Source organism: Pleurotus ostreatus, assembly GCF_014466165.1.
Source record: "Pleurotus ostreatus strain PC9 chromosome Unknown scaffold_3, whole genome shotgun sequence".
Classification (NCBI taxonomy): domain Eukaryota; kingdom Fungi; phylum Basidiomycota; class Agaricomycetes; order Agaricales; family Pleurotaceae; genus Pleurotus; species Pleurotus ostreatus.
In genome coordinates, this window is record NW_023503158.1 from 150270 (window position 1) to 173557 (window position 23288).

At 50.8% G+C, this 23288-nt stretch overlaps 9 protein-coding genes across 9 annotated transcripts; 7 read left to right on the forward strand and 2 right to left on the reverse strand.

Annotated features, from left to right (window-relative positions):
- Positions 1 to 924: 924 nt before the first annotated feature.
- Positions 925 to 2419, forward strand: PC9H_004477 (uncharacterized protein; the record flags this gene model as incomplete). The annotated part of the gene is made up of 3 exons (XM_036774061.1): positions 925 to 1878; positions 1923 to 2326; positions 2398 to 2419. The coding sequence occupies 3 exons, from the start codon at positions 925 to 927 to the stop codon at positions 2417 to 2419; spliced, it is 1380 nt and encodes a 459-aa protein (XP_036632563.1).
- A 1065-nt stretch (positions 2420 to 3484) lies between these two features.
- Positions 3485 to 5024, forward strand: PC9H_004478 (uncharacterized protein; the record flags this gene model as incomplete). Its single annotated transcript, XM_036774062.1, has 11 exons — positions 3485 to 3630; positions 3693 to 3857; positions 3924 to 3969; positions 4023 to 4055; positions 4110 to 4179; positions 4237 to 4270; positions 4328 to 4441; positions 4508 to 4622; positions 4679 to 4766; positions 4823 to 4879; positions 4951 to 5024. The coding sequence occupies 11 exons, from the start codon at positions 3485 to 3487 to the stop codon at positions 5022 to 5024; spliced, it is 942 nt and encodes a 313-aa protein (XP_036632564.1).
- Positions 5025 to 5132: 108 nt separating this feature from the next.
- On the reverse strand, positions 5133 to 6509 carry PC9H_004479 (uncharacterized protein; the record flags this gene model as incomplete). The annotated part of the gene is made up of 7 exons (XM_036774063.1): positions 5133 to 5454; positions 5504 to 5772; positions 5825 to 5858; positions 5909 to 5994; positions 6043 to 6063; positions 6112 to 6331; positions 6400 to 6509. The coding sequence occupies 7 exons, from the start codon at positions 6507 to 6509 to the stop codon at positions 5133 to 5135; spliced, it is 1062 nt and encodes a 353-aa protein (XP_036632565.1).
- A 207-nt stretch (positions 6510 to 6716) lies between these two features.
- Positions 6717 to 7105, forward strand: PC9H_004480 (uncharacterized protein; the record flags this gene model as incomplete). The annotated part of the gene is made up of 2 exons (XM_036774064.1): positions 6717 to 6863; positions 6920 to 7105. 2 exons carry the CDS (start codon positions 6717 to 6719, stop codon positions 7103 to 7105), a joined length of 333 nt encoding a protein of 110 aa, XP_036632566.1.
- Positions 7106 to 8525: 1420 nt separating this feature from the next.
- Positions 8526 to 9793, forward strand: PC9H_004481 (uncharacterized protein; the record flags this gene model as incomplete). Its single annotated transcript, XM_036774065.1, has 7 exons — positions 8526 to 8556; positions 8616 to 8905; positions 8959 to 9010; positions 9058 to 9165; positions 9217 to 9325; positions 9400 to 9607; positions 9665 to 9793. 7 exons carry the CDS (start codon positions 8526 to 8528, stop codon positions 9791 to 9793), a joined length of 927 nt encoding a protein of 308 aa, XP_036632567.1.
- Positions 9794 to 10521: 728 nt separating this feature from the next.
- On the forward strand, positions 10522 to 13675 carry PC9H_004482 (uncharacterized protein; the record flags this gene model as incomplete). The annotated part of the gene is made up of 17 exons (XM_036774066.1): positions 10522 to 10653; positions 10700 to 11173; positions 11227 to 11269; positions 11317 to 11377; positions 11434 to 11492; positions 11552 to 11686; positions 11740 to 11770; positions 11835 to 12079; positions 12134 to 12199; positions 12255 to 12284; positions 12338 to 12705; positions 12762 to 12808; positions 12906 to 12987; positions 13048 to 13089; positions 13144 to 13318; positions 13378 to 13489; positions 13558 to 13675. 17 exons carry the CDS (start codon positions 10522 to 10524, stop codon positions 13673 to 13675), a joined length of 2220 nt encoding a protein of 739 aa, XP_036632568.1.
- A 393-nt stretch (positions 13676 to 14068) lies between these two features.
- On the forward strand, positions 14069 to 15435 carry PC9H_004483 (uncharacterized protein; the record flags this gene model as incomplete). The annotated part of the gene is made up of 3 exons (XM_036774067.1): positions 14069 to 14137; positions 14197 to 14529; positions 14587 to 15435. The coding sequence occupies 3 exons, from the start codon at positions 14069 to 14071 to the stop codon at positions 15433 to 15435; spliced, it is 1251 nt and encodes a 416-aa protein (XP_036632569.1).
- Positions 15436 to 16310: 875 nt separating this feature from the next.
- PC9H_004484 (uncharacterized protein) lies at positions 16311 to 19573 on the forward strand (the record flags this gene model as incomplete). The annotated part of the gene is made up of 9 exons (XM_036774068.1): positions 16311 to 17596; positions 17653 to 17814; positions 17863 to 18314; positions 18364 to 18477; positions 18535 to 18624; positions 18676 to 18747; positions 18795 to 19042; positions 19099 to 19302; positions 19355 to 19573. The coding sequence occupies 9 exons, from the start codon at positions 16311 to 16313 to the stop codon at positions 19571 to 19573; spliced, it is 2847 nt and encodes a 948-aa protein (XP_036632570.1).
- Positions 19574 to 19802: 229 nt separating this feature from the next.
- Positions 19803 to 22367, reverse strand: PC9H_004485 (uncharacterized protein; the record flags this gene model as incomplete). Its single annotated transcript, XM_036774069.1, has 14 exons — positions 19803 to 19887; positions 19944 to 20113; positions 20166 to 20368; positions 20428 to 20561; positions 20612 to 20690; positions 20741 to 20860; positions 20914 to 21019; positions 21071 to 21255; positions 21307 to 21372; positions 21425 to 21500; positions 21558 to 21654; positions 21711 to 21806; positions 21917 to 22069; positions 22123 to 22367. 14 exons carry the CDS (start codon positions 22365 to 22367, stop codon positions 19803 to 19805), a joined length of 1815 nt encoding a protein of 604 aa, XP_036632571.1.
- Between the last annotated feature and the right edge of the window lie 921 nt (positions 22368 to 23288).

A 23288-nucleotide genomic window follows, 5' to 3' on the forward strand; every position in this document is an offset into this window, starting at 1 on the left:
GTAGCGTGGTGGAGACACTGCGTGAAGAATATTGACTGTTGTTGGGAAGGAATTATTCACTCCCTCCAAACCTCCCGTGCGTACCCTGTGCTTCATCAAGGATGACCACGATTCAGTCATAGTACTGCTGGCAATAATGGCACTGCTGGCTCCGGCGCGCCCTCATCTACATCCTCGAAAGTCCTCCCAGTCCCCCACTACGTCGATGGGTTCGCTACCTACTTCGACGCAAACCTACCTACCAGCTTCACAGGACGGGACTCGAGAGTTCCCTCAATGCTTTCTTGAGCATCACTAAGCGCCGGCGTGCAACGTACCCTCGGCTCCATCCACATACATCCTCAGAAGTCTTCTCAGCCCCCGCACAACGTCCATGGATTTGCTACACAAGTGCCACCTCTTCCCGTTGTCAATGATCGCTCAGTGTTGCAAATGGACTGGCTTCGAGGCCCTCTTCCAGCTTCGACGCAAACCCACCCGCGTCACGAACTTCACAAGACGGGAAAGTCCTCTCAATGCTGTCTTTCGAGAGCGTCGCCGATAGGCATTCTATCTCTACGCTACGAAGTATCGTGCATTCTATGCACCTTCCCTCGACCCAAGGAAGATGTCGACCATTCATATTGAATCCAAGTCTAGAACACCAGTAGTGACACGGTCGTTCAAGATAAAGTTTATATAATTTAAATTCACTTGTTGTACGCTATGAGTGTGACGCGGACGACGGAACCAAAACTCTTTATGTATGTGTATGAGTTAAAGACGTACGCACAACAATGCGATGATATTGAAGCTTGAAGCTTGAAGTACGATCGGGATATGCCGTGTGGCGTCACACAGTCTTCACGAAGAATGAAAGCGCCTTGGACTTTTTGCGACGCGACGCGATTTACAGACTACTTATCATAAAGCCCCAGCATCGAGATGCACCAATCTCTGATTTTCAGCTACTTCCCGTTACTATCAGGTCGTGCAGGCCCCCGCCCCCCACGACCCCTCCGCATCCACCACCTCCCCCTCGAACTTCTCCAACTCATCTTCCAACAAGTCGTCTTGGAATTCGAAGACGAAGAAGAGGAGCACCGCACGCCGACATTCGACATTGCCCACACATTGAGCCTCGTCTGCAAAAGCTGGAGGAATCTCGTGCTCAGTAACCCGGTTCTATGGTCCGTAATCGACGCTCACTATCCTGAGGAAGTTCTGGAGCTATCGCTCCTTCGGGCTGCGCGCGCCCCGCTGATACTCTACCTCGAGCTTAACGCATTGACAACGAGCAACGCCTCATGGAAGCTTTATCGTCAATTCCATCGCTTCGCGTCGTTCAGCAGCCGACCGCGTATGCGTGATTGGCACATCCTGCAAGCCCAGCTCTGCTCAAGCGCGCCTCTGCTTGAATCGTTCGATCTTTCCGTAGGACCTATATCAGCGTCGTATTTCTTGCCAAAAAAAATCTTTGGTGGGGTGCATTCGTCGCGATTGCGCAAACTTCGCCTCCAAGGGTTTCAGCTGGATTGGAGTCACCATTCGTTCCTGTTCTACAACCTCACGACCTTGTCTTTGGACGCCGAGAACCGCCCATCGTACACAGTGTTCATCGATATCCCCCAGAGCATGGGATCTCTCCAAAAACTGGCACTCTGGCACTCTCTTCCGTCCGATGTACAATGCAAGCCAAGGCACGATGTAGTCATTCTTCCGCATTTGCGGGAATTCATTTGCGAAGACGCGTTAATCGCGTGTCTCGCGTTTTTGCGATACGTCAAGTCTTCGCCGGTATATATGAAACTCAAGCTGTCCACCACAAGTCTCGGGAGGAAAGGTGGCTCGGAGGCTCTCTTCCAGGCCTTCTCTAGTCGGACCCGCGTCGCCCCGAATGTACCTTCGGACCCTTTCAAGATAAAGCTGTACGATATCTACAGGTGTTTGGTTACCTTCCTTCGCTCGAAGATCCCTGGGAAGAGGTCCACATCGACATCCTGCTCCAGACCAGCGAAGAAGACGACCTAGCAGCCCTCGAACATTGCGTCGCCGGCGTCATGAAGCACCTGCCTCTCGGCCATGTCACAGTGCTTCACTTTGACGTGCCGCCATATTTGACTTTGTCGTACGCGTTCTGGATGGACGTCTTCCCTGCTGCTTTTCCGAGACTCTCGAGACTTGTTCTCGGCAACGGGGTCGTGCACTCGCTCTTCACTGCCCTGGAGACGTTCTTCAAGACAGAGCACGGGGATCGGGACGTTTACACACGGAAGGTAGAGGTACCATTTCCTAGAGTAAAGCAGATTTCGTGTGATTTTTCCGCTGGATTCAGTCACAGCGTCAAGTACGTTTTGGAGGCCTGCCGCGCAGCTGGCTTCTGGTTTGATCTTGTACATAAACTTTCCGACTATTCAGTTTACTAGATTACGGTGTTTAGGAGTTATAAACCAAGTCCCGTTTCATGAGTACTTGCTGTGTTGTCTAAAATTATGACTACGGTAGCCCCAAATCCTCTGAATCATGACTTCTTGTGCGAGTTCTCTTATCCTGTCTCCTCTTCCTTCGACCCATCGCCGGGTTTGACAGATGCCCTAACGTTTTCTGTGTTTGATCCGATCCTGATATAAATCGATAACCCATCCTTCTTGCCTCATTCATCGTGCTCGGAGCCGGACGCGACGTCGTTGCTTCTTACCATTTGACCTGTTCATTTATCCGTTTTCCGCTTCTTCTCGAGTGCACGAGGCTGAAATACCGGGAAGACGACTCCCATGTTTCCGAAATGGCCGATGGTCAGCCTTGTTGCCGGCTGTACGTACGATGGGCCGGTGTATGTTTCCTAATCCATGTTTCTCTGCATAGTCGATGCCAGCGCATGTATATGCAGGCACCGTCGCTCTTGGCTGACGTGACTCCAGCTTCATGTAAAGTGTCTTGCCCGAGGCTTGCTATCGAGTTGCTCCCTTGGCGAAAATGTGCCCCGGTGCATTCATTGGCTGCGAGTGCTGGTGCCAGCGACGTACCGTGTCCCCCTTAATCTTTCTTCAGCTCCACAAGGAATATCGCGCGTCCTTTGGGCCTCCTGGCTTTTCGCGTTGCAGCGACACGAAGCTTGGCATGTCCTCGTCAATCTTCCGAACCATCATGCGTTTGCCAGATGCGTCTGAGGAATTCAAAAGGCGTATTATTAGCACGCTCTCCATGTGTACATTCATCCGTGCATTAGAGATATGCCACTCACTTATCCGTTTTGAGGGGTCGGGCGCCATGTTCACAGTGTTGCTGGAAGGCAGGATTTCCAATAAGCAGCACCTCGGACCGCATGCTACTGCTACGCACGAGACCCCGTTGAAGCTGAGAGCGATGCCGAAATTGTTCGCCACGATGGATACAAACTCCTCGCTTGCGCCGGTGTCGTAAAAATAGCAGACGACGGTGGAATACATAAGACGATGGCACACTGCGTGCATTGTCAGTAGGTCCTCAGCCCCCCCAGCTCACCATGAAGTTTTTGAATCTCCTGATCCTCGCTCTCCCTGCTCGTTTTGCACTTGCGGCAACCTACAATCTCGTCGACAACATCCTGGGCACCGCCTTCTTGACGACTTTCAATTTCCAGGCTATATCGGATCCTACACATGGAAGAGTGTCAGTGCCAGTCACTTGTCGCATTCCGGACGTTAATGCTGATGATGAACTCGCCTTATCAGGAACTACGTTGATGCCAGTACGGCGCAGAGGTTGAATCTCACCTACGCTGCGGGCGATACCTTCATCTTGCGTGCCGATTCCAAGACAGTGCTCGACCCCAATGGTCCCGGACGGAATTCCGTGCGTATCCAGTCCAAGAAGACGTACACTACCCACGTATCGGTGTAAGTCACCATACTTATACGACCCGTTCGTTCCCCGCTGGTATCTAAGAATATATCCCTTCGCAGCTATAACATTCGTCATATGCCCCAAGGATGCGGAACTTGGCCAGCGGTAGGTGGAGGCTTAGCGTGTCATTGAGGAGCAGACCTTATCCATCCTTTCAGGTATGGGAAAACGGTCCTAACTGGCCCAATGGAGTAAGAAGCGTCTAATTGTCTCTACCTATTTGAAAACACTGAAATCTCTTGAAGGGAGAAGTAGATGTCCTTGAAGGCGTCAATGACAAAGGTCCAAACCAAGTTACTCTACATACAAGCGCTGGTGAGTGAGCGTGTACAAGTGTCGGCGACGATAGGCTTACATGGAATACGCACCCAGGATGCTCGATGCCGGCTTCGCGTTCCCAGACTGGGTGAGTAACTCGACGGCCCTATAAGACAGATGGCGCTTACTATTACATATTACATAGGACGCCCGCGCAGAATGATTGCAACGTTGCGGTCAACAGCAATGCCGGATGCGGCGTGAAGATGACCGACTCGCGAAGCTACGGCCCTGCCTTCAACAGCAACGGCGGAGGATGGTACGTCCCCGATATTACCATGCCACAATAATCAATAATCGCCGTTTGCGATATTTGCGCTCGCAGGTTCGCTGTGGAACGAACAAGCACCTTTATCAAGGCGTGGTTCTGGCCCAGAAATGCAGGGAACGTACCGGCAGATGTGAAGAACGGACAGACTGTCGTCAACACTGGCTCTTGGGTATGTACTCGGTCAGCGCTGGGCTTAGTGGGGGTCCTGAATTGACGTTTCGTCAGGGTACTCCTTCCGCGTATTTCCCGAATACGCAATGCGATATCGCGTCCCATTTCAAAGCGCACAATATTATCATTAACCTGACGTTCTGTGAGTGTACACCTACCTCGGAGAGTTTCTCTCCTTGACTGCTTTTTCTTCGTTAGGTGGAGACTGGGCGGGTTCGGCCTATTCATCATCGGGATGCCCTTCGGGTTGTGTTGGTGAGTCCCCCCCAACGTTGTGCCTTTGACCGCGGTGTCATTTGTGGCTTTTCTGAATAAATAAATTCTAGACTTCGTCAACAAGAACCCAGGAAGTTTCAGTAATGCCTTCTTCGATTTTGCTTCCCTTAGGGTGTACACGTAGCCTGGCTGCGTCGCGTGCTCAGCGGATTCAACGTGTAACAAATAGCGCATCTGTGTATTGTATTCGGTCAATTTATGCTCTTAAGCGACATATGAATATTCATAAATGTTATAACTTGCTCTTCCACCGAGGTGGGTGTCCTTCCTTCATTAGTCCATGTCGCAAAAACCCCTCTCGGATGCTACTCGTACTTATTCTTCTGTCTTCCTTCTGGTCGGCGCGTCTCTTGACACGATTCTTTTCGACGATCGACCAAAGGAACGCGCGGTCTACTTTGATGCCTTCGAGTCGACAGGATTCTTGCAAAGCCGCTCCTGTGAGCATGGCATATGCTATTCGCGCTTCCGTACTCGGCGCGCCAGATGGTGGGTTCAACTCGAACGACGGGCGTTGATTATATCCGATGGCAGCAGCGTGAATGAGCATCCAGCTGTCGTAGGGTTAAGGAGAGTGTGCCAGAGTGGGACGTAGTGACATACGCAGTAAGGCCGAAGACGGGCTTCGTCCCGCCAGCCTCTCTACCTGTCAAGAAGCTGTGGATGCGGACGTATCTTTGGGCGTACCCTTCGTTCACACCGCTCCCAGTCCATTCGATGTCGAAAGATGTGTGATAGCCCTCTGCGTCAGATGCGTGGGGAGAAGAGAGTTCGAAGGATTCGGGTTCGTGAGGAAAGGGGGATTTAGACGAAAGGAACGAGTGCAGAGGATGGGAAAACAGCGACGCGACTTCCGCCTTGTTGAGGATTGGCTAGATACAAAGTTGGGATCGTGGAGACAGATTTTAGCGCAGATTCACTCACTCGAAGGGTGTTGTCGAGGATGAGGACAACCACTCTGCATGTCCGGGGGGTTAGGCTGACTATCACGGGGATAAACTCACTCACGGAGTTACGAGAAGTTGATCAGAAGCTAAGAAGGGCTCGAGGACGCAGAGAAGTGGTACTTTCGCTCGATCGCGCGGTAGGCCAATCTATTGCACGGGGGTGAATAAAACGCGAGGGGTCACCGTCTTGCATACCTCTTCGAATGCTTCGCGCCGCTGTTTTGCGTTCGTTTAGCGAGAAGATGATGGCCTGCAGCAACTCACAGCAGTGTCTTCGAACGTCCTGTCCCCTAGATCGACCTTTCCACCCGGCAAAGACGTATCCCCCGCATACGACCTGAGCGTGGCCGACCTTCTGCTCAGCAGCACGTACAAGTCCCCGTGACGGCCAACAAATAGAGCAACGAGCACAGCGGCACAACGCGATCGAGGGAATGCAAATTTAGGCTTCGGCAATCGATACGAAACTAAGTTCCGTAGACATCTACGAAAAACCGAGCGGGAGATGTTGCATTGTTAGCTACTGTCCGTTTAAGTCTGCAAAAACTCAACTGTTTCGAGAGCTGGCTCAAAGGAGGAATTTGTTTGACATCGCTGAGGCTAATCTTTGGACGATGGTATCGAAGGAGGTTGATAGGCTTTGGGTTGTGGTCGGGGGACATGGTTCTAATGACATCGGGAAGGAAGTGAAACCGTGAGCCGGTTACGCTGCAAGTCCAGCACTTGGCACCCTGGGAATATTCCCTATTCCCCCTATATACTTCCCCTTTTCCCCAATAATCGTGACAAGCAACGCTCACTTGCCAGCCAGGAGTCAACTAGTCACCCAGCTGAAGCCCTGACCGTCGGCAACTTCACTACTGAGAGATATGCGCTGGACCCATGAGCAACGTACTTTCTTGTCACAATACGTGGACGCGTACGATGCGACAGCCCCGAATTCGAATGAGAGCCAACTGGCACCAGTGTACGACACCTGGAAGCGACAGTGGACATTAAACTCGGATGTCAAGACGGTAAGAACTCCTGATATAGGTCCTCTCATGACGACCATCACTGATAATATCTGTAGTCAATGAAAGGATATTTTCGTTTCGCTAGAGCAAAGAAGGAGAACCAGAAATCACACAAGGTCACCAAGGGCAATCCTTCCGACATCATGCTGGCGTCGCTAAGGGAGTACGTCATCTACGCCGTCCCTCCCGGGTCATGTACGCGTCGAGGGCAGCAAGGTGGAGATCAACAGCGACGAGAATAGCACCAGTTCAAACGTGGAGACTAGAAGACACAAGAATACACATAAGCCTCCGCAAAATCTACCCGTCGAACGCGAACGAAGTGTCCACGTACCTACGTGCGCCTCATCATAGTACTCGAGATATAGCAAGCGCCCACTCAAGGCTATTCATTCTAGCGTCTACGAATTTACTTCCAAAGACACTACGGCTAACCGTTGTGCTCCCAGGGAACCATGCTGATGAGGTGAATGTCTTCCTCTCCGCAGGATTCCTCTGCATCGTCGTCAAAGATGCGCTAGTCAAAGCAGAAGATGGACCAGTCTCGTACAAGCAAAAGGTTGTTAGGCTAGAATATACAACGATGCTCGCGAAGGTGATTCCGGTGAGCCTTACTTCCCATGTATATAATTGATTTTTGGTGGTGAAAAGGCAGACGATGTTCGCGCATGGATGGGGAACGGACTGTTGACAATAACCTGTCCAACGGAAGACAGGACACCCCGGGAAATTGAAATCCTTCGTCCTGAACCAAGACTGCAATACTAAACAGAAAGGTGAGCCACCTCATCCCTTGTGATTAGCTGCAGAGACTGAAAGCTTTTTTGAGCAAGTTTCGGTGTCTCTTTTCGTGCATCACTACATGTTGCATTACATCACAATTCAGAGCACTGTACAATACCTTCTGATCGTAGCATACAGATTCATTCTCTCAATTACCTCCCTGTTGTAACAAAAGCCATGTACCGGCCCCTCGTATCCAGCAGATGTACCACTCCAAGAGCCATCGAAGTAGCGACATCCAAGATCAGGAGGTTATTGGAATTTTGCCGCTGCTCAAACTCAAGGCCCGTCGTAGCTTAGTGTTACAATATATATCAAGAATCCACAACGACTGTGTTAATCTCAAGGTCACCAGCGCTGAAGTGTGCTATCTACAGCTTCCAGCCACACATTTCATGTACAAGCTCTACCCACGGGACAGGAGCGTCCGCCAGGGCATTCAACACGCTTTTAACATCGTCGCATGAGTATCCCAGGTGCGAAAAAGTTCTGAGTAGGCTCCATGAGTAACGGCATAGTTTATGCAGTGAAAGCTACCTCTGAGTGTTGGCAACGCGGCGGGCAGAACGACATCAAAAATGTATGAAACAGCCGTGTGGGCTACAAAGCGCAAACTCAGAGACATTGCGAAACGGTAGGCAAATGTGAGCCTCAAGGCATGTGGAACCCTCCGAGAAGGTCAAGTTTGCTGTGCCTTGGAGGGCCCGAATCCAACCACCGGTATTGCACCAGCACTAGTTTCTACGAAGTATGACTTCCCACAACATCCACCCACTGTACTCTGCCAAACATGTTCTTGGGACACTGGGAAATATCTGAAAAATAGTGGCTTATCCATCGATCATACCGTTCGACGCGGGACGAATTCGCGGTCGCGCCATGCACTTCAGTCTTCGCGACGTGGATTATAGTGCGCTAATTGGCAAACAAAAAGTCGAAAGGAGATACTGTATTGATTCGTTGACCAAGCAGGATCAGCGCTTATTTCAATCTCACCCCTGTTCTCCTCCTGTAAGACTTGGGTAGTTCTCAACACGTATCACGATTCGCGAACACCGACACCAATGTGGCACAACCAACCCGCCAAAGGGAGAGCCAAGCTGCTCAAGTGGTCTACTCCGGCCCAATTCCACTTCATCACTGATCGATACAATGATTTCAACAATACTATCGGCGACCGAGATAAGAGGGCGAAATTCTGGAAGTCCTTACTGAGGGATTGGTCATCAGTATGGGAATTAGATCGTAAGATAGAGCAGGTGTGCCTTGACGCTTACTTGGCACGGAACAGACTCACAAGAGCCATTAACAGAAGCTTAGAAACTATTACTACAACATGCGCCGAAAGAATATCTACCGAGGATGTAGGTTATCCCTTACTTTATACTTATATATCATGAACTTGCTTCAGTACTGCCCAAGTCCGCCCCCAGAGTACGCCGTGGCTCAACTAGCCAGTCAATGAGTCGAAGCTCCAGCCTCGCCGACATCAGCCAAGGGGACGACGGGAACATTGATGGTAAGTACCCTTCGTATTAACAAACTTGAAACTTGCGCAAACTGGAAGTAGGGCCAAATACCAAGCCAGAGGTACTGGGTGCAACTCAAGCCATGTCGCCCTCCACCACCCACTCCCAGCAACCTTCCATTCATGCCACACCGATATACGCATCGAACAGGTAAGTTCCATGGTGTCTCTTAGATGGTCTTACATAATTGAGTGGTTCGATACGAGATTGAACATGAGTCAAAGCGGATCAGCAATTCTAGAGGGCGACAACATCATTGTCGACGTCCCAGGGTTCACTCCTTCCGATATCCAGACAATATTTCTCGCGGGTGATCTGTTAATTCGTGGTGAAAGGGTTGACAAGGGAAAGAGTAGGGAGAATGAGGTCCAATGCCCATCCCAGCTCAGTAATTACATGGAAGCAAAGATAGAGCTCCCTGTGGGTCTCCAGGTACGTCTTTTCTCCATCCAATTCCCGGGTAAATGAGGAGCTCACCTGTTGAGGTAGGCTGAAGAGGTCCGAGTGACGTTCGATGCTGGGCGTTTGACTGTTCAGTTTCCCGACTCGTCAGAACTTTGCATGCCAGTCGTTGTCGAAGAGCTGGGAGAAAATTACACGTCCACGAGCAGCGGATAAATGGCCTCGGCACCGTTGATCACAAGTTCGGATTCCTCAGTCTCTCGCATTCAAATCCCGTCCCTTTGATGAATTTCAGGCTCATATGTTGTATTTTCTGTCCCTAGTTACTTGTTACTGAACACTTCCTCCTGTAATATCACTTGTATCATCGGATCTCTCACTCATAGCACGTTTACCGGAATCATCCGTACACAAGGCTGTAAAACACTGCTATTCCTGATACATTATCTCAATTTGTGCAAACTTCGTCTCAGTATACTCAGACTTTGACTTTGGCCTTGCTACAGCCTCCCAGTTCGACGGGAGGTACGCTTCGATTGATCCTGGCGGTCTGAGGAAAATAAGCAACGGGCCGCCAAGGGCCGTTTTCAGGCCGTCTCCTGCCATCTATAGCCGTCCTATCAGCGTCTACCACTACCAGGTCACCGAGAAGGTCAAATTGTCACGCTAGCTATCTTCAGAGGCATACAAATCTTAACCTTCGGACACTTTGTGCGACATTTTCAGAACTTTCCCGCCGGATTTCACCGGTTATTGGCGTCAGACGTTGCTCATTATGACAACTAAGGTGTGCGTTCTTCTACCATTGTTAACCTGTCGGCGTGAGCACACGCTACCTCAGCAAGTTGAACTCACGATGTCTTCGAAATTGTCTCCAAGCAACCAACCCTGGAAGGGAGCTACCGTATTAAAACGAAGCTATTATACGCCCTGCCTCTTCACCCATGATCACTCTTCTGTTAGCAGTTCTTCTGGGGGCCGCGACGAATAGCGCCTCTGCCAGTACGAGCCCATATTTCCAGCCTAATTCGACAGGTATACGTTTACAAAACGGGTTTGAACGTGTTCTCATCCAGGTAAGTTGTTCTCGACCATACAAGTGCTCTCTAATGTATATCATAGCCTTATGGCAATCATGCCTTTCGAGTTCGGGCAAGCCTCATGCGTGACCCTTCCGGAAAAGAGCTCTCTGCGCTCCTAGATCCACCTATTGAAGGTCCAGGAGGGGGGCAGGGCGCAGCGCACGACGTGAAAGTCCCTTTCATGGGAAGTGCAACTATTCGCAATGGCGATCTCGTCGCGGACATCCTCCACGGCGTCATCTCATTCTTTCGCGTGGAGCAGAACGGGTCAAGAACTCTGCTGATTTCAGAGTATACGGACACCAAGGCGCTCCAGGCTCGGTATTATCGTCAGGACTTCCGTGCTGCGAGTTTTGAGGCCCAGTTCTCGTTTACGTCCACGCCGGACGAGCAATTCTATGGTGTCGGTCAGCAAGCCTGCTGTAAAGATCACTCTGTCAACAAGAAAGGTCAGGTCATTGACTTTGTCAACTTCAACTCCAACGTGCGGTTGCCCGTATACATGTCAAACAAGGTAGGGAAACCCTGACTTACGGACTCAACATCTCATCGAAATTTTTTCCGCAGGGATATCTCCACTTCTTTAACATGCCCAGCCAGGGGCAAATCGGTACGCGGCGCTCTTCGCGAAGCTTGCCCTTCTCTAAGCGTGACCAGAATTTAGCCCGATTCGCACTCGGTTTGTGGCAAGCGAAGCAAACGTCGTAGACTACTGGATGTGAGAACGTTGTTGACATTGGTTTAAACTGTACTAACCGGCCATAAAACCTCCAGAACGACTGCACTCCCGGGAGATTACGACTCCCTTCAGCAACAATATACTGCGGTAACGGGTTCGACCACTTTATCTCCACTCATTCGCAGTCCCTCAACTTAGCCCCATTTCCCGCAGGTCGACAGCCTACGCCCCCGGACTTTCTCCTCGGCTATCAACAATCCAAATTGCGATACTACAACCAATCTCAAGTTATTGATTTGGCGCAGCGGTTCCATGACGAGCAAGTCAATGTCTCGTTGATCGTTATCGGCACGTACATCTTAGCAACGTTTGAAGTCCGAAGGTATTAACGGTTTCTACAGATTTCTTTAACTGGAAGTTTCAAGGCGATTGGTACGCATCTTCTCCCTCTCGTGGTTCAAAGAGTCGGAAGCGTCATATGATAATGCGATAACAGGTCGTTCGATCCAGAATTTTGGCCAGACCCCCAGAGCATGGTGAACGAAGTCAAGCGACTTACTGGTGCAGAGCTCATGGTTTCGCTGTGGCCAAGTGTCGAAGACCTCTCCGTAAATTACAATACTTTGCAAGAGGAAGGCCTTTTGGCTACCGCCAGGGATGGGCCTGGCGTGCAGGATTCATTCGAGGGCGTATACACACGGTTGATTGACTCCACCAATCCGGCTGCTCGCGAATTTCTATGTGAGGTCTTCACTACTAATTGATGAGAAGTGTCTCTGGTCTCATCATACACAGGGAGGCAATTAAATGAGAGCTACTTCTCGAAGGGAATACACAACTTTTGGATTGATCAGGCGGATGGTGAGTAGTAGCTGCCGACCGCTTCACGCGCTCATAGGCATTTGCGGTATTACAGGTGGCACATTGGGCGAGCCCTTCGAAAATAGTGAGTAGTCACAGCCGTTTCACTCAGGTTCCGCCTTTTTATTTATTATTTAGACGGACAAAACATCAGCGCCATCCCTTACCCCAGATCCTTTGCACAATATTTCATAGGCACACAGGAAGGCACAGGCAAAATGTACCCATGGTTCCACCAACAAGCCATCGACGAAGGTCTCCAAAACCTCACAGAGAACAGCAATACTGGTCCAACGCCAGCTTCTTGCCAATTTATGTCCTTAACAAGGAGCACCTTTGCTGGCGGCCAACGATTCTGCTCATATCTCTGGAGCGGTGATACAGATAGCCGGTTTGACGTATTGTTGCAACAGATTACTTCGGGCGTTTCTGTCGCTGCGTCCGGTATATCTGCTTGGACACTAGATATTGGTGGCTTCGCAGGTATGGATATTGATACCGATTCCGTGAGTGTGACACTTTATTATCCTCCTAGCGGGCAACTGATAACGTATCTTCTCAGGGGAGAGAGTTATTTGTGAGATGGTTCTCAATGGGAGTATTCCTACCGTTTGTATGTTTAGTGTGCATCTGACTTTCAAGATACTAAGACAATCTTCAGACACGCGTCCATGGGTATGATCTTGCAACTTTCTGCATCATTCAGGATCTCAGGCATAGATAGAACGAGGACATGTAGCCTGGCGCGTAGTTCATCACCACCACACGCCAACCCTTGTCCCAATGAAGTGAGCCTCTCGCCTATCATATCTCGTCGATCTAACAATGCTGCGACTCGTACTCTATAGCCCTGGTCATACGGCGATGCCAACTTCGCGATCATTAAAAATGTAAGCAAATAAATATAAATTGTACCCGTCATTGTAGTCTAACGCCAAATCAAGTATATCTCCCTTCGATATCAACTGATACCATACGTGAAACAACTATTCGAAATGCTCCAAGACACAGGGAGAACAATCATGAGGCCGTTGTACTACGATTTCACTTTGTCAGACGAAAACGTAGTCAACGGTACTGCGGTCAACGACCCTCTGATCGTTCATGAATTCATGTTTGGTAAGGACCCTGTACTCTCGATGCTCCCTTCATCCCTCTGTTTACTGAAGTTCTCATAGGGCCTCGGATTCTGGTTGCGCCAGTAGGGACGGAAGGTGCCTTGGTGCAAGAGGTTTACCTCCCTCGCCTGACTTCTGAGATGATCGAGGAGGGGCTTAGCTGGACCCACTGGTACGTATTATCCTCGTTACTTAATTAGCGGGTGGTCGTAAGCTCATACAAACTCCTCACCGGCGCAGGTGGACAGATACGCCCATGGGCGAGGGCGGTAGAAGGATTGTCGTAGACGCGCCTCTTGACCAAATTCCTGTATTCTACTTGGGAAACAAGGCAGACATATTCGAGGGGGCCATTTAGCCGCTGCCGCGCAGTCACCCCATTTCCATCTCGAACGCGCAGTTGAGTCAATCAAAGACGTAATTTGGCAGCGTGCATCGCTTCTTCTACTTCCCATGTTCCCCAGTCGACCTTGCTTATTATTCTTTTTTTTCGTATACCATCCTGAACACTATAAGTCGTACAAAACGTTGGATGGCATTGAAGAAATAAATAATGTCGTGTCATAAGGAGGATGCAGCGCCCGGCGGGATGTCGGGGAATGGGATGGATGCGGACCGGCTTTACGGCGGCCTCAGTATATCCCGGACATCTATTACCAAATCGAATTGCTGTGCATCTGGGCGAGCGCCCCTTTGCTACTTACCAGCTACTACCTTGCAATTATACCAGTACATTGCGAGGTCCATCATCATGCCAGCTCCAGGTGTCTACATCCTTGCCTTCGTTGGCGTAGCAGCCGTTGGATACGCCTTCCATGAGGTGCCTAGATATTTCATCATTCCTAGTAACATCGCGATACTAACGAGATGGCTGTATAGTTCGTATACGAGCCCCATATCGCTCCGAAGATAGAGCTCTGGGCAGAGGAGTTCATCGCACGCCGCAAGGCCGGTAGACTAAGGAAACAGGGGCCAGTCTCCGCCCCTCAGCACCCTGAGAGTAGGACCCGCAGGAACAAGCCAAACGATTCCAGCGACGAGGGCTCTGACAACGATGATGGCTGGGATAAGAAGAGAGGGGGCCGCCGATCCTCATTCGAGCTCGAGAATCTTGTCGCTAAAGAGCTGCAAGAATGGCGCAGCGAAACGGGATCAAACGTACTCAGGCAAAGGAAGCCTGCTGCGTCGACGTCGTTCAATACATTAGACGAGGTTGGTTCACGTTTTGATATCAGAGGTACAACGAACTGTGGCTAACGCTTTGCCTAGTCCAACATCTCTATCCCCTATTCTACAATAACCCCCACACACGTTCTCTTTGGCGACTCCGAGCCGTCCACCCCGACATCCTCAATCGGTCGCAATGTCGGTCAGTCATTCACTACAGCGCTCCCCCGCAAGCCGTCCCAATCGACGCTGCGCACAGCATCGCCTAGCACGGGCCCCACATTTCTTGCAGAATCCCACACTTCAGCATCATCCGACACGCCTTCTTTCAGCGCTGGTCCGTGGGTTGCGCAGCAGATCGACCTGGCTAAGCGCTTCGAAAATCAAGGCACTATTACTCAGGATCTGAACGCTGACGCCCACAGCGTTGGGAGCTGGTCCCGGTCTTCGACACCCTTCTCTCACGCATCCTATTACTCAAATGTCCCAGCACGGGAACCGAGTAATATAACACATCAACCATCCCCTATCGTTGGGGCAGCTTCCCCTCCCCCTGTTTTATCATATGGTCGTGAACCCTCGTCTGGAACTTCCTCGCCCAACGATTCACCAATGCAAAGCATATCTACCTTTACCTCCCCCGTTCAGCCTCAGCTCAACATATCTTCTCCGAACTCGCCTATCGCACCTTTGGCGTTCTCCCCAACGATACCGTCCCTCTCATTTACTGCTCGCGCTCCTTCTTCAGACGAGGGCGACTTGGTTTCGCGTCCATCCTCCTCGATGTCATTCCTTTCCGACTTGCAGACTGCTTCTTCGGGTCCATCGGAGCTTTCTTTTACGCACGCCAGCGATCATTTGAGCAGTTTCGGATCGTTCGATGACGATGATTTGCTATCTGTTGGGAGTGGGGATGGTCCCGCTCATGGTCCTGAAAGACCTCGAACATAATTTGCATTTGCTGCACACCAGCATATTGTTCCAGTTGAACTTGCCGTATCCTCTTTCATCAATCTGTTATATCGTGTACTCTCCTGTCGTTGTATTTCCCATCTCTTCGCTTTATCTTGCTGTAATATCCTCGCCCTATCATCTTGTAATTCAATATATCGTGAACCTATTTTATTCGCGCATTCAGGGGCTCCTGTAGAGGACCTGATTCGATCACAGGACTCACACAGGGGGTTGCGAAGTTCTGCTGCCTTCGACAACGACAACGGTTCAACAAAAAGAGACAAATTGATCAACGTCAACTCACGATCGCCGCTCTGATAGCCCCTCAAATATACGCTCTTGAGTCGGCATCGTTCTTGCATAATGGAGATGTTCTCAGCAGCCTCATGTTTCTGCGGTTGTGTCCTACCCGTGGTAGCACAGGTTTGACCTGCAATATGAGGTGCGTTGATCACCGTTCCAGCTAGAATTCGCTGATTGCATTCCTTTTGTTGCCTAGATTATCCATTCCTGGCTCCCGAAGACTTAAGCGATCATAATCGCCTCGTGCATCACACATTCATTGTCTGATAATAACGAGGCAGCACGATAAGTGCGGCTGTGGAACGTGTAAGAGGTTAGTTATCTCAGGGAAAGGGATCCCCCACGCCTCTTCACGGTGACCCCAATTCATCTTACCATCGGAGCGAACAACATGTCTGCCTCGATGAAACCACCTGGCAAAGTAGATAATACCCTCCTGCTAGCGCAGTCGATGCCTCACAACTCCCCGCCACTTAGGCATTGCAGTCCACTAGCACTCGTTTTCCTAGCCCTCGTTTGCTACCATCGAAACTCAAAGTACACCCAAGTACTGGTCTCAATAATCCATCATGAGCAAATCCCTGCGCAGCCGCATGGGCGCCGCCGTGCGACGTTCGTCCACACTTCTGTCGATCTCGCGCCCTGGTACGCCTTCCCGTGCATCGTCTGAAGGAGATAACAACTCTCTGCATCGGATCGATACCGGCGCATCCAGCTCTCCCCCTCCCCAATCAAATCTCTCAGAAGGCCGCACCTCTTTGGAGGCACCGCCTGTACATACTGCAGAGCAGTCCCATGTACCGAGCCCTATCGCAGAGAGCCCTGCTCGGGAGGCCGCCGCATCTGAGGAAGAAGCAGCGTCAAAAGCACCAGTCGGGCCATCGCCGTTAGCTCAATCCGCCGTGACAGCAGGAAGTACGCCTCCAGTTGAGGACGAGGTCGCAAAGCCAGAATCAGAATACGTACCTCCCTCCATTCTCCCTTCCTCGGCAGCGGCTGGCCCAGGCGCTTTCACCGATGAACCAGAAGATATGTCAACGATGACCAATGAACAGAAGGTCGCAGAACCGACCGCACCGACTGCACATGAACCCTTACTCGCACCAGAAGCAGACACCCCAGTCCTTCACAAAGAGGACGACCACATCGAGGAGGCCATCGGTACCGATGACACGCCAATCATCTTGCCCGCTGCAGAACCACCTCTCTCCATCGTCGATGAATCCAAAGCGGGATCGTCGTCTTACTTCGCGTTGCCCATCACCGCGGAACGCAGCACTACCGAAGCACCAGTCGCCATTCCTCTGGATCCTTCCCCCGATCCCGAAAGAGACATCCACAACATCCATAGTCCCATGATGGAAGAAATCGCTGCTGATGTTCACGAGAATCCATGGGGCGCTCCGCGAGACCCGGCAACGGCGTACATGCCAATGCCAGTACCTGCACATGAAGGCAATGGTCGCGTCACAAGGCCATCTAGCCGTTCCTCGATGCGTCAACCTACGCAAGGCCGCCTCACCGCCAAGTCAAGCCGAGCATCCCTAGCTATTCACACAGATGCCCCAGCAGAAGAGAAACACGTCAAGATCGTCAACACGCCTATCGTAGTGGACATTGGCTCCAGAGCACCCAGTACCAACGGTGATGTCCATACCCCAATTCGAACCTACGTCGAGAGTCCGACTGAAGGCAGAAGGAGTCGATCAGTGAGCGTGAGCTCGAAGTACGTCTGCATTCTTATTTTGAGAATACATTTCATCTTAAGATGGATCGTTCAAAGGGCACCATCCGAGACCGCAGAGGATCCTTTCGCCGACCCTCCCCATATGCCTCAGGCTGCTGTCATGCCCAAGTTTGTCCTCTTCCTTTCTCTATGTCGTGTGACATCCGGTCTCATAAGTTCCACAGTCCATACGTTGCAGAGCAGCCTCGCGTGCTCCCCGCAGAGTCTCACAACGATGTCTTCGGAACTTTGGTCATGCCGCTACCTGCAGTACACGAAGTTATCCCAAATCAATCGACAAACAGTTTGGTACCAAGCGCTCGTGGGCACTTCGAACATGAGATGGAGTACGTCCTCTTCAATCACTTATGCTTCCCGTGCTAACACGGATGTAGCGAAACGAGACCGTTGCTCTCTTCCCGTGCCCATTCTCCACAGCCACTTTCTATGGCTGGTATATCTCCAATGCCAGTGGCCGACGTCTCCAGTCGGAACACTACCCACCCTCTTCTCCACCAATTCGGTTGGATCGAATATATATTGCCCGATTCGTCTTTCTATTATGTTCACCCTACACTTCGAGTCACCACGGACATCGACCTCCGCAACATCCAAAACCTCGACGTCGTCAACAAGTACTTGGAGCGCAAAGACGGAGGCTCGAGCTACGGATACGGGACCGTCGCCTCCAACGGATGGGAGATTTGGCTGAGAGAAAGCGGCGTCAAGTCCAAGAAGAAAGGTGGCAAGGACGACTTCGTCAAATGCTGGATCGACCACAAGCGGAGGATCTTGACGTATAACTCTCCCGATGGCCGTGACGGGAGCCGCATCGAAGATGAAGACCGTATGTAGCCTTTCCTTAGCTGAAAGTCAAGTCTCAACGATCCATTCAGGCCTTGATGTAGAATACAGGTACTGGTCGTTCATGGAAGCCCATCCGGCCCATGTCACCCTTCCCCCCAACGCGAAGACGGAGGCCGTCGAGGTTTTGACCTGGTCTTATACAGGTAAGCAATGTACGAAATGTCGATTCCAAGTCCGATATTGATTGTTGGGCATGCTAGACCGTCTTCTTCCTCGCTCGCAGGGACCTCCTCCTCCATTCTCTCAAGAGGAATGCAACGAACTGACCAACCTTCTTCGCTCCTTCGGAGGTGAGCTTTAGATGGATTGAAACCTGAGGTTCCCTCCTAAATCCATTTAAGACAACCCCAGCGATCAGGCCCTCCAAAATACCGTTCACACTCGCATTGTGTCTCGCATTCTCCTTCGCGTCGGTAAGTCCGACTACCCTTACTTTTGCTTTGACCTAACGTCCCTTCAGCTCAATCCCGCCAAGAGTACTTCCGGCCGGATAGGCCTTTGCCACAGGACGCTGCAAAAGACGGTCTGGCCAAGGCAAGGAGGAAGACTCCTTTCCGACAGGCTCTTTCCGACTTCGTACTGAGTTGCCTTTGCCTGGGCATCCCTTACTTCTTTTTCAATCGCTCCCAGCACCATCGCCTCGACGAAGAGAGCGGCATCCGAAATGGAGCTCCAATCATTGTGGTGGGGGCCTGCACTTGTCTTGTGGTGAGCACAAGCGATATGCTTTTTTACTCGCATGACCCACAATCTCTTGATGGAAGGCTGCGATTGTCCTAAGTGCATCTGTAACCTTCCTTTCTTTACCAGGGTTGGATAGTATCGCGCGGGTTACGGCGCTTGTGGCGATCCTTTGCTCCACAACTAGCATGGCTGCCTCAGTTGTTGCGCTATTCAGATACAAGGCAGATCTGGAGCGCCCAATATCGATTGCAGTAGGTGGTGGCGAGGGCATGGTGGCGCTTTCGGTGAGTCTTGCGTAGCAGGTGAAATTAGGGCGTGGTCTAACTCGCATCACAGAGCCGTAACATCATCATGTCCCTACCGCTCGTCCTCTTGGTTTATGGCGTCACTTCCTTCGTGATAGGAATTGTACTATACTCGTTTCGAGGATTCAAACTCACGAATACATCGACCGTCGCCGAGCACTTCGACGTCTACACAAGCTGGACGGTCGTTGGCCTTCTTGCAGGACTCGTGGGCGTGTTATCGACAGCAGTGGTTCTGTCTCGTAGATAGATTGATACTTACCTCGCCTTCTCTATTTATTATCCTCTTGCGTCTCTTATGTGTGTACCTTACACGACCTTGATCCTACGAAAGGGTGTTCCAATTGTATATTGTTGTACACTATCAGGGAAACTATTATAATATGAGCATGGATGTAGCGAGCACGAGTCGTGAGTAGCCCGAAAGCAAATGACAAGATGGGCCCAAGATATAGCAAGAACGTGAGGTAATGACGAGTTTAGTGCTCCTCTTCCTTGAAGCCGTCGCGTTGTCCTGTACCGATGGCATTCAGTTGCTCTTCCATGCGGTCCAGTTGTCGGAAGCTTGATAGGAAGGGTTATCAATACAAGCGATAGTCAATGGACACGAATATACACACCTAATCATGAAGATCGTGCCGATGACCCAGGCAGTCACCGCGAACGCACCAAAGAGCCATGTGAACTTCTGTTCGACATTGACTGCAGTGAGAGCGAAGTTGAGAGCGGACGAAAGGGCGGTCTGGAACTGGGAGAAAGCCATGACCACCGACTTCATGCTCTTGGGTGCCTAATGGTGGTTTGCTCAGTACAACGTCTTGTACCATAGGAAGGGAATTTACCTTGGTGAAGGCATATTCGAGGGAGGTGATAGAAGCGAAGATTTCAGCCATGCCGACAAGAATATATGGTCCAGAGACAACCCAGACGTTGACTGGAGCTGGCCATGGGTCACCATCAGCATTGACACATGCGGAGGGCTCGTTGTCGTGGCAGGGGGATTTCTCGTAGAGGAATTTCTGGAGGATAGCAGCGTAAAGCATGGCTGACAAGCGCATGGCCGGTTAGCAAGGGGTCTGATGGCGTTGATGAAAAGAAGCTCACCGAGGCCAGCGACGAGGAAACCGGCGTAGATACGCTTGATGGGGGAGAAGTTAATGTGACGGCGGCGGAGGAACGGGTAGATGATCTTGTCGAAGATGGGAATCATAACGATGATACTGATGGGGTTCAAATTCCTACATGGATGGTTAGAAAGTCACCCCACGTAGAACAATGAAGAACGCACTGAATAAGATCGTTGGGTGTGCCGTGCAGCGTCATTCCAGCGGCCATTGTTCCAAGATTTCCGTCGATCTGAGAGTAGCCTAGAAGGGATAAATACGGCGGTGGCTGAGCGACGCAAAGAAGAACTCACAAAGCCAGAAGAAGGGGAAGAACAGGAAAACTTGGCAAGCCTTGACTGTTCGGTGAACCTCGCCCACGAAGTCGTCGTCCCAAGTAATTCTAACAGGCGCTTTGCCCTGCTCGTAGAATGCTAGTGTAATCATGTCAGGCTATGTTACCAATTTAGTACCAGACAAGACATACAAGGCTTAGCAGTATCCCAGAATCCTTCAGAGCGGAAGTTCTGAATGGTGCGGATGGGGTTGATGGACCAGCGGTGGGACATGCACATTGTGATGACACGAACACTCTGTAATTGAAAATTAGCCGCTTGCTCGACATATTCAACCGGGATACGAACCTCAAGGATAACGGAGCCGCGGGGAGGGGTCTTCACATACTGGTTCTTTCCAGCAATTAGAACCAATGGCACCAAAGCGAAGATACATGTGGGGACCAAGAACGCCGTCCAGTAACCGTTGTCACGAGCGAGGAACGAAGCCGAGATGGCACCACAAGAGCCCAAGTTAATACCGGCGTAGAACCCTTGAGTGGTATGTTAGACAACTATGAATCAACCTAACGCTTGATGCTCACAGAGGTAGATACTCTGAATGGTGAGAGTGGGCGACTTGATAACAACCTCGCCCGAAGGAAGAGTTTCTGAAACACAGTCAGGGATGTTAAACACACGGTTATCGACTTGATGACCCACCCTTGCGCAAGCGACCTGTGTACTGCTCGGCAATCATTGGAGAGACGTTGGCTTTGATGCACCCAGCACCGAGACCCTACAGCGTATTGGAGGTCAACGGGAAGAACTATTGCCAGGATGGACATGTACCCACCATAATGGTGATCGACAGTACCAAAAGGCCGAGGGATACATTCGGCTGGGCCAGTGCAGATGGGGAAGCGGATCCAACCAAGATAATGTGGCCAGACCTTCGAAATTGATTGAATGATAAATGATAGAAGCCATGGCGAGGGAATGCGCTCACAAGCAGACCAAAGCAAAGATCATGATGGTTTTGTATCTCCCCCACAGAGTGTCGGCAAGGATGCCACCGAGGAAGGGGGTAACGTACACCCAGAAGCTGTTGAACTAGATAGGTGTTCAGCAACAGATGAGAATGAAGTCCAGTGGGGCGCTCACAGTACCTAAATATAACGTCAGAGGATACCACCATGTAAGGAGTACGTATACTTACGGAGAGCAAAGGACTTCTGAACACCTTGACCGAGGGCACCAGCGACACCGTTGGCCACATCAAAGATGACACGACCATCCTTCGAGCCTCTTGGAAGAGGTGCACGAATGTAGTTGTTGAAGATGTTTGTAGTACCGTAGTAACTCCATCTGCAAAGCAAACGGTCAATAATTCCTTCAGCGCCCGAAGATAAGATGCTAACCTTTCCGCAAATTCGACGATGAGAACCAACCATGCCGTGTAGGGCAGAGTATCCGCTACGTGTCTCAAAGTATCCAAATCATGTTGGGTGACACCCTCAGATCCATCGATGTAGCTCGACCCGTCGCCCTCAATATTCTTCTCGTCAATTGAGGAGACGCGGTCCAGGGCTTGGTCGACGACCTCCTTGTCATGGGGGTAGACCTTGTTGTCGGTGGGGTGAACCTTGGCATCTGGAGACGACATGATGCAACAAGAGGACGGTCTTCTGGGGAAGAAGCGTACAGAAAGCCGGAATGGTCCACGAATTTCTTATAAGACTGGGTTGCTTCTCTGCTACATGGGGCTTCTGTCGATAAGCTTGAGGGGTGGCATGGGACTAACCATGCGGTAACTTGATCTTGGCAATAGAATCCATGGGTTCGTGGAATCTGAAAACACTTGCTCCAGATCCACCGATGCCGGAGGCCAAGTGGGGATATGATATGTTCTCCTCATGATTGGTGAATCTGGTCAACTTCGAGCCGGGTAAACATGGAGCATTTTCGTAGTCTCGAGACTCGGTGGCGCGTAGAAACCATATTAACGGCCACGCGAATATCCTGTAGTAGCATGAAAATTGTCAGACGGCAGGATGAGCGCGCACCAGTCCATAAGGCGCAGTCACGTGATGCAATGCAGAAAACCTTCCGCGATTTGCACCTCATGCAACACCGTTGCCAAGCGGAGACTTGTCTTAAACCCAACGGTGGGCGCCCACAAGTCGCCATTAATAGCTACTTGGAGGCCATGTTTGACGCCATACCCAGGCTACGAATCCCCGAGAATGGTGGCCAATTATTCTCTTCTGCAAACGTAGATTGGTGCCGGGGAGCTGATGGCACCTTGTACTTGAATGGATTCGGCCAAGGAATGGATCTCAACCGACGCGTGCGGTCAAGTTGCGCTCGAGTGTTTTGACCCACCTTAGCGGACACTCCCACGCGTACGTTGCATTTAATTTGCACCTTTCAGGACCTCCAAACTTTGCGAATAGTCCACAAGACGAATGATCAATCGATCATATTCAACCGCTACTAGCAACGGTATGTCGCGCGCCTATTATTCACCACATGTCTTTTTGCATGAACTAACACATTGTTGCGCCATGTTGGCTATTAAAAGCAC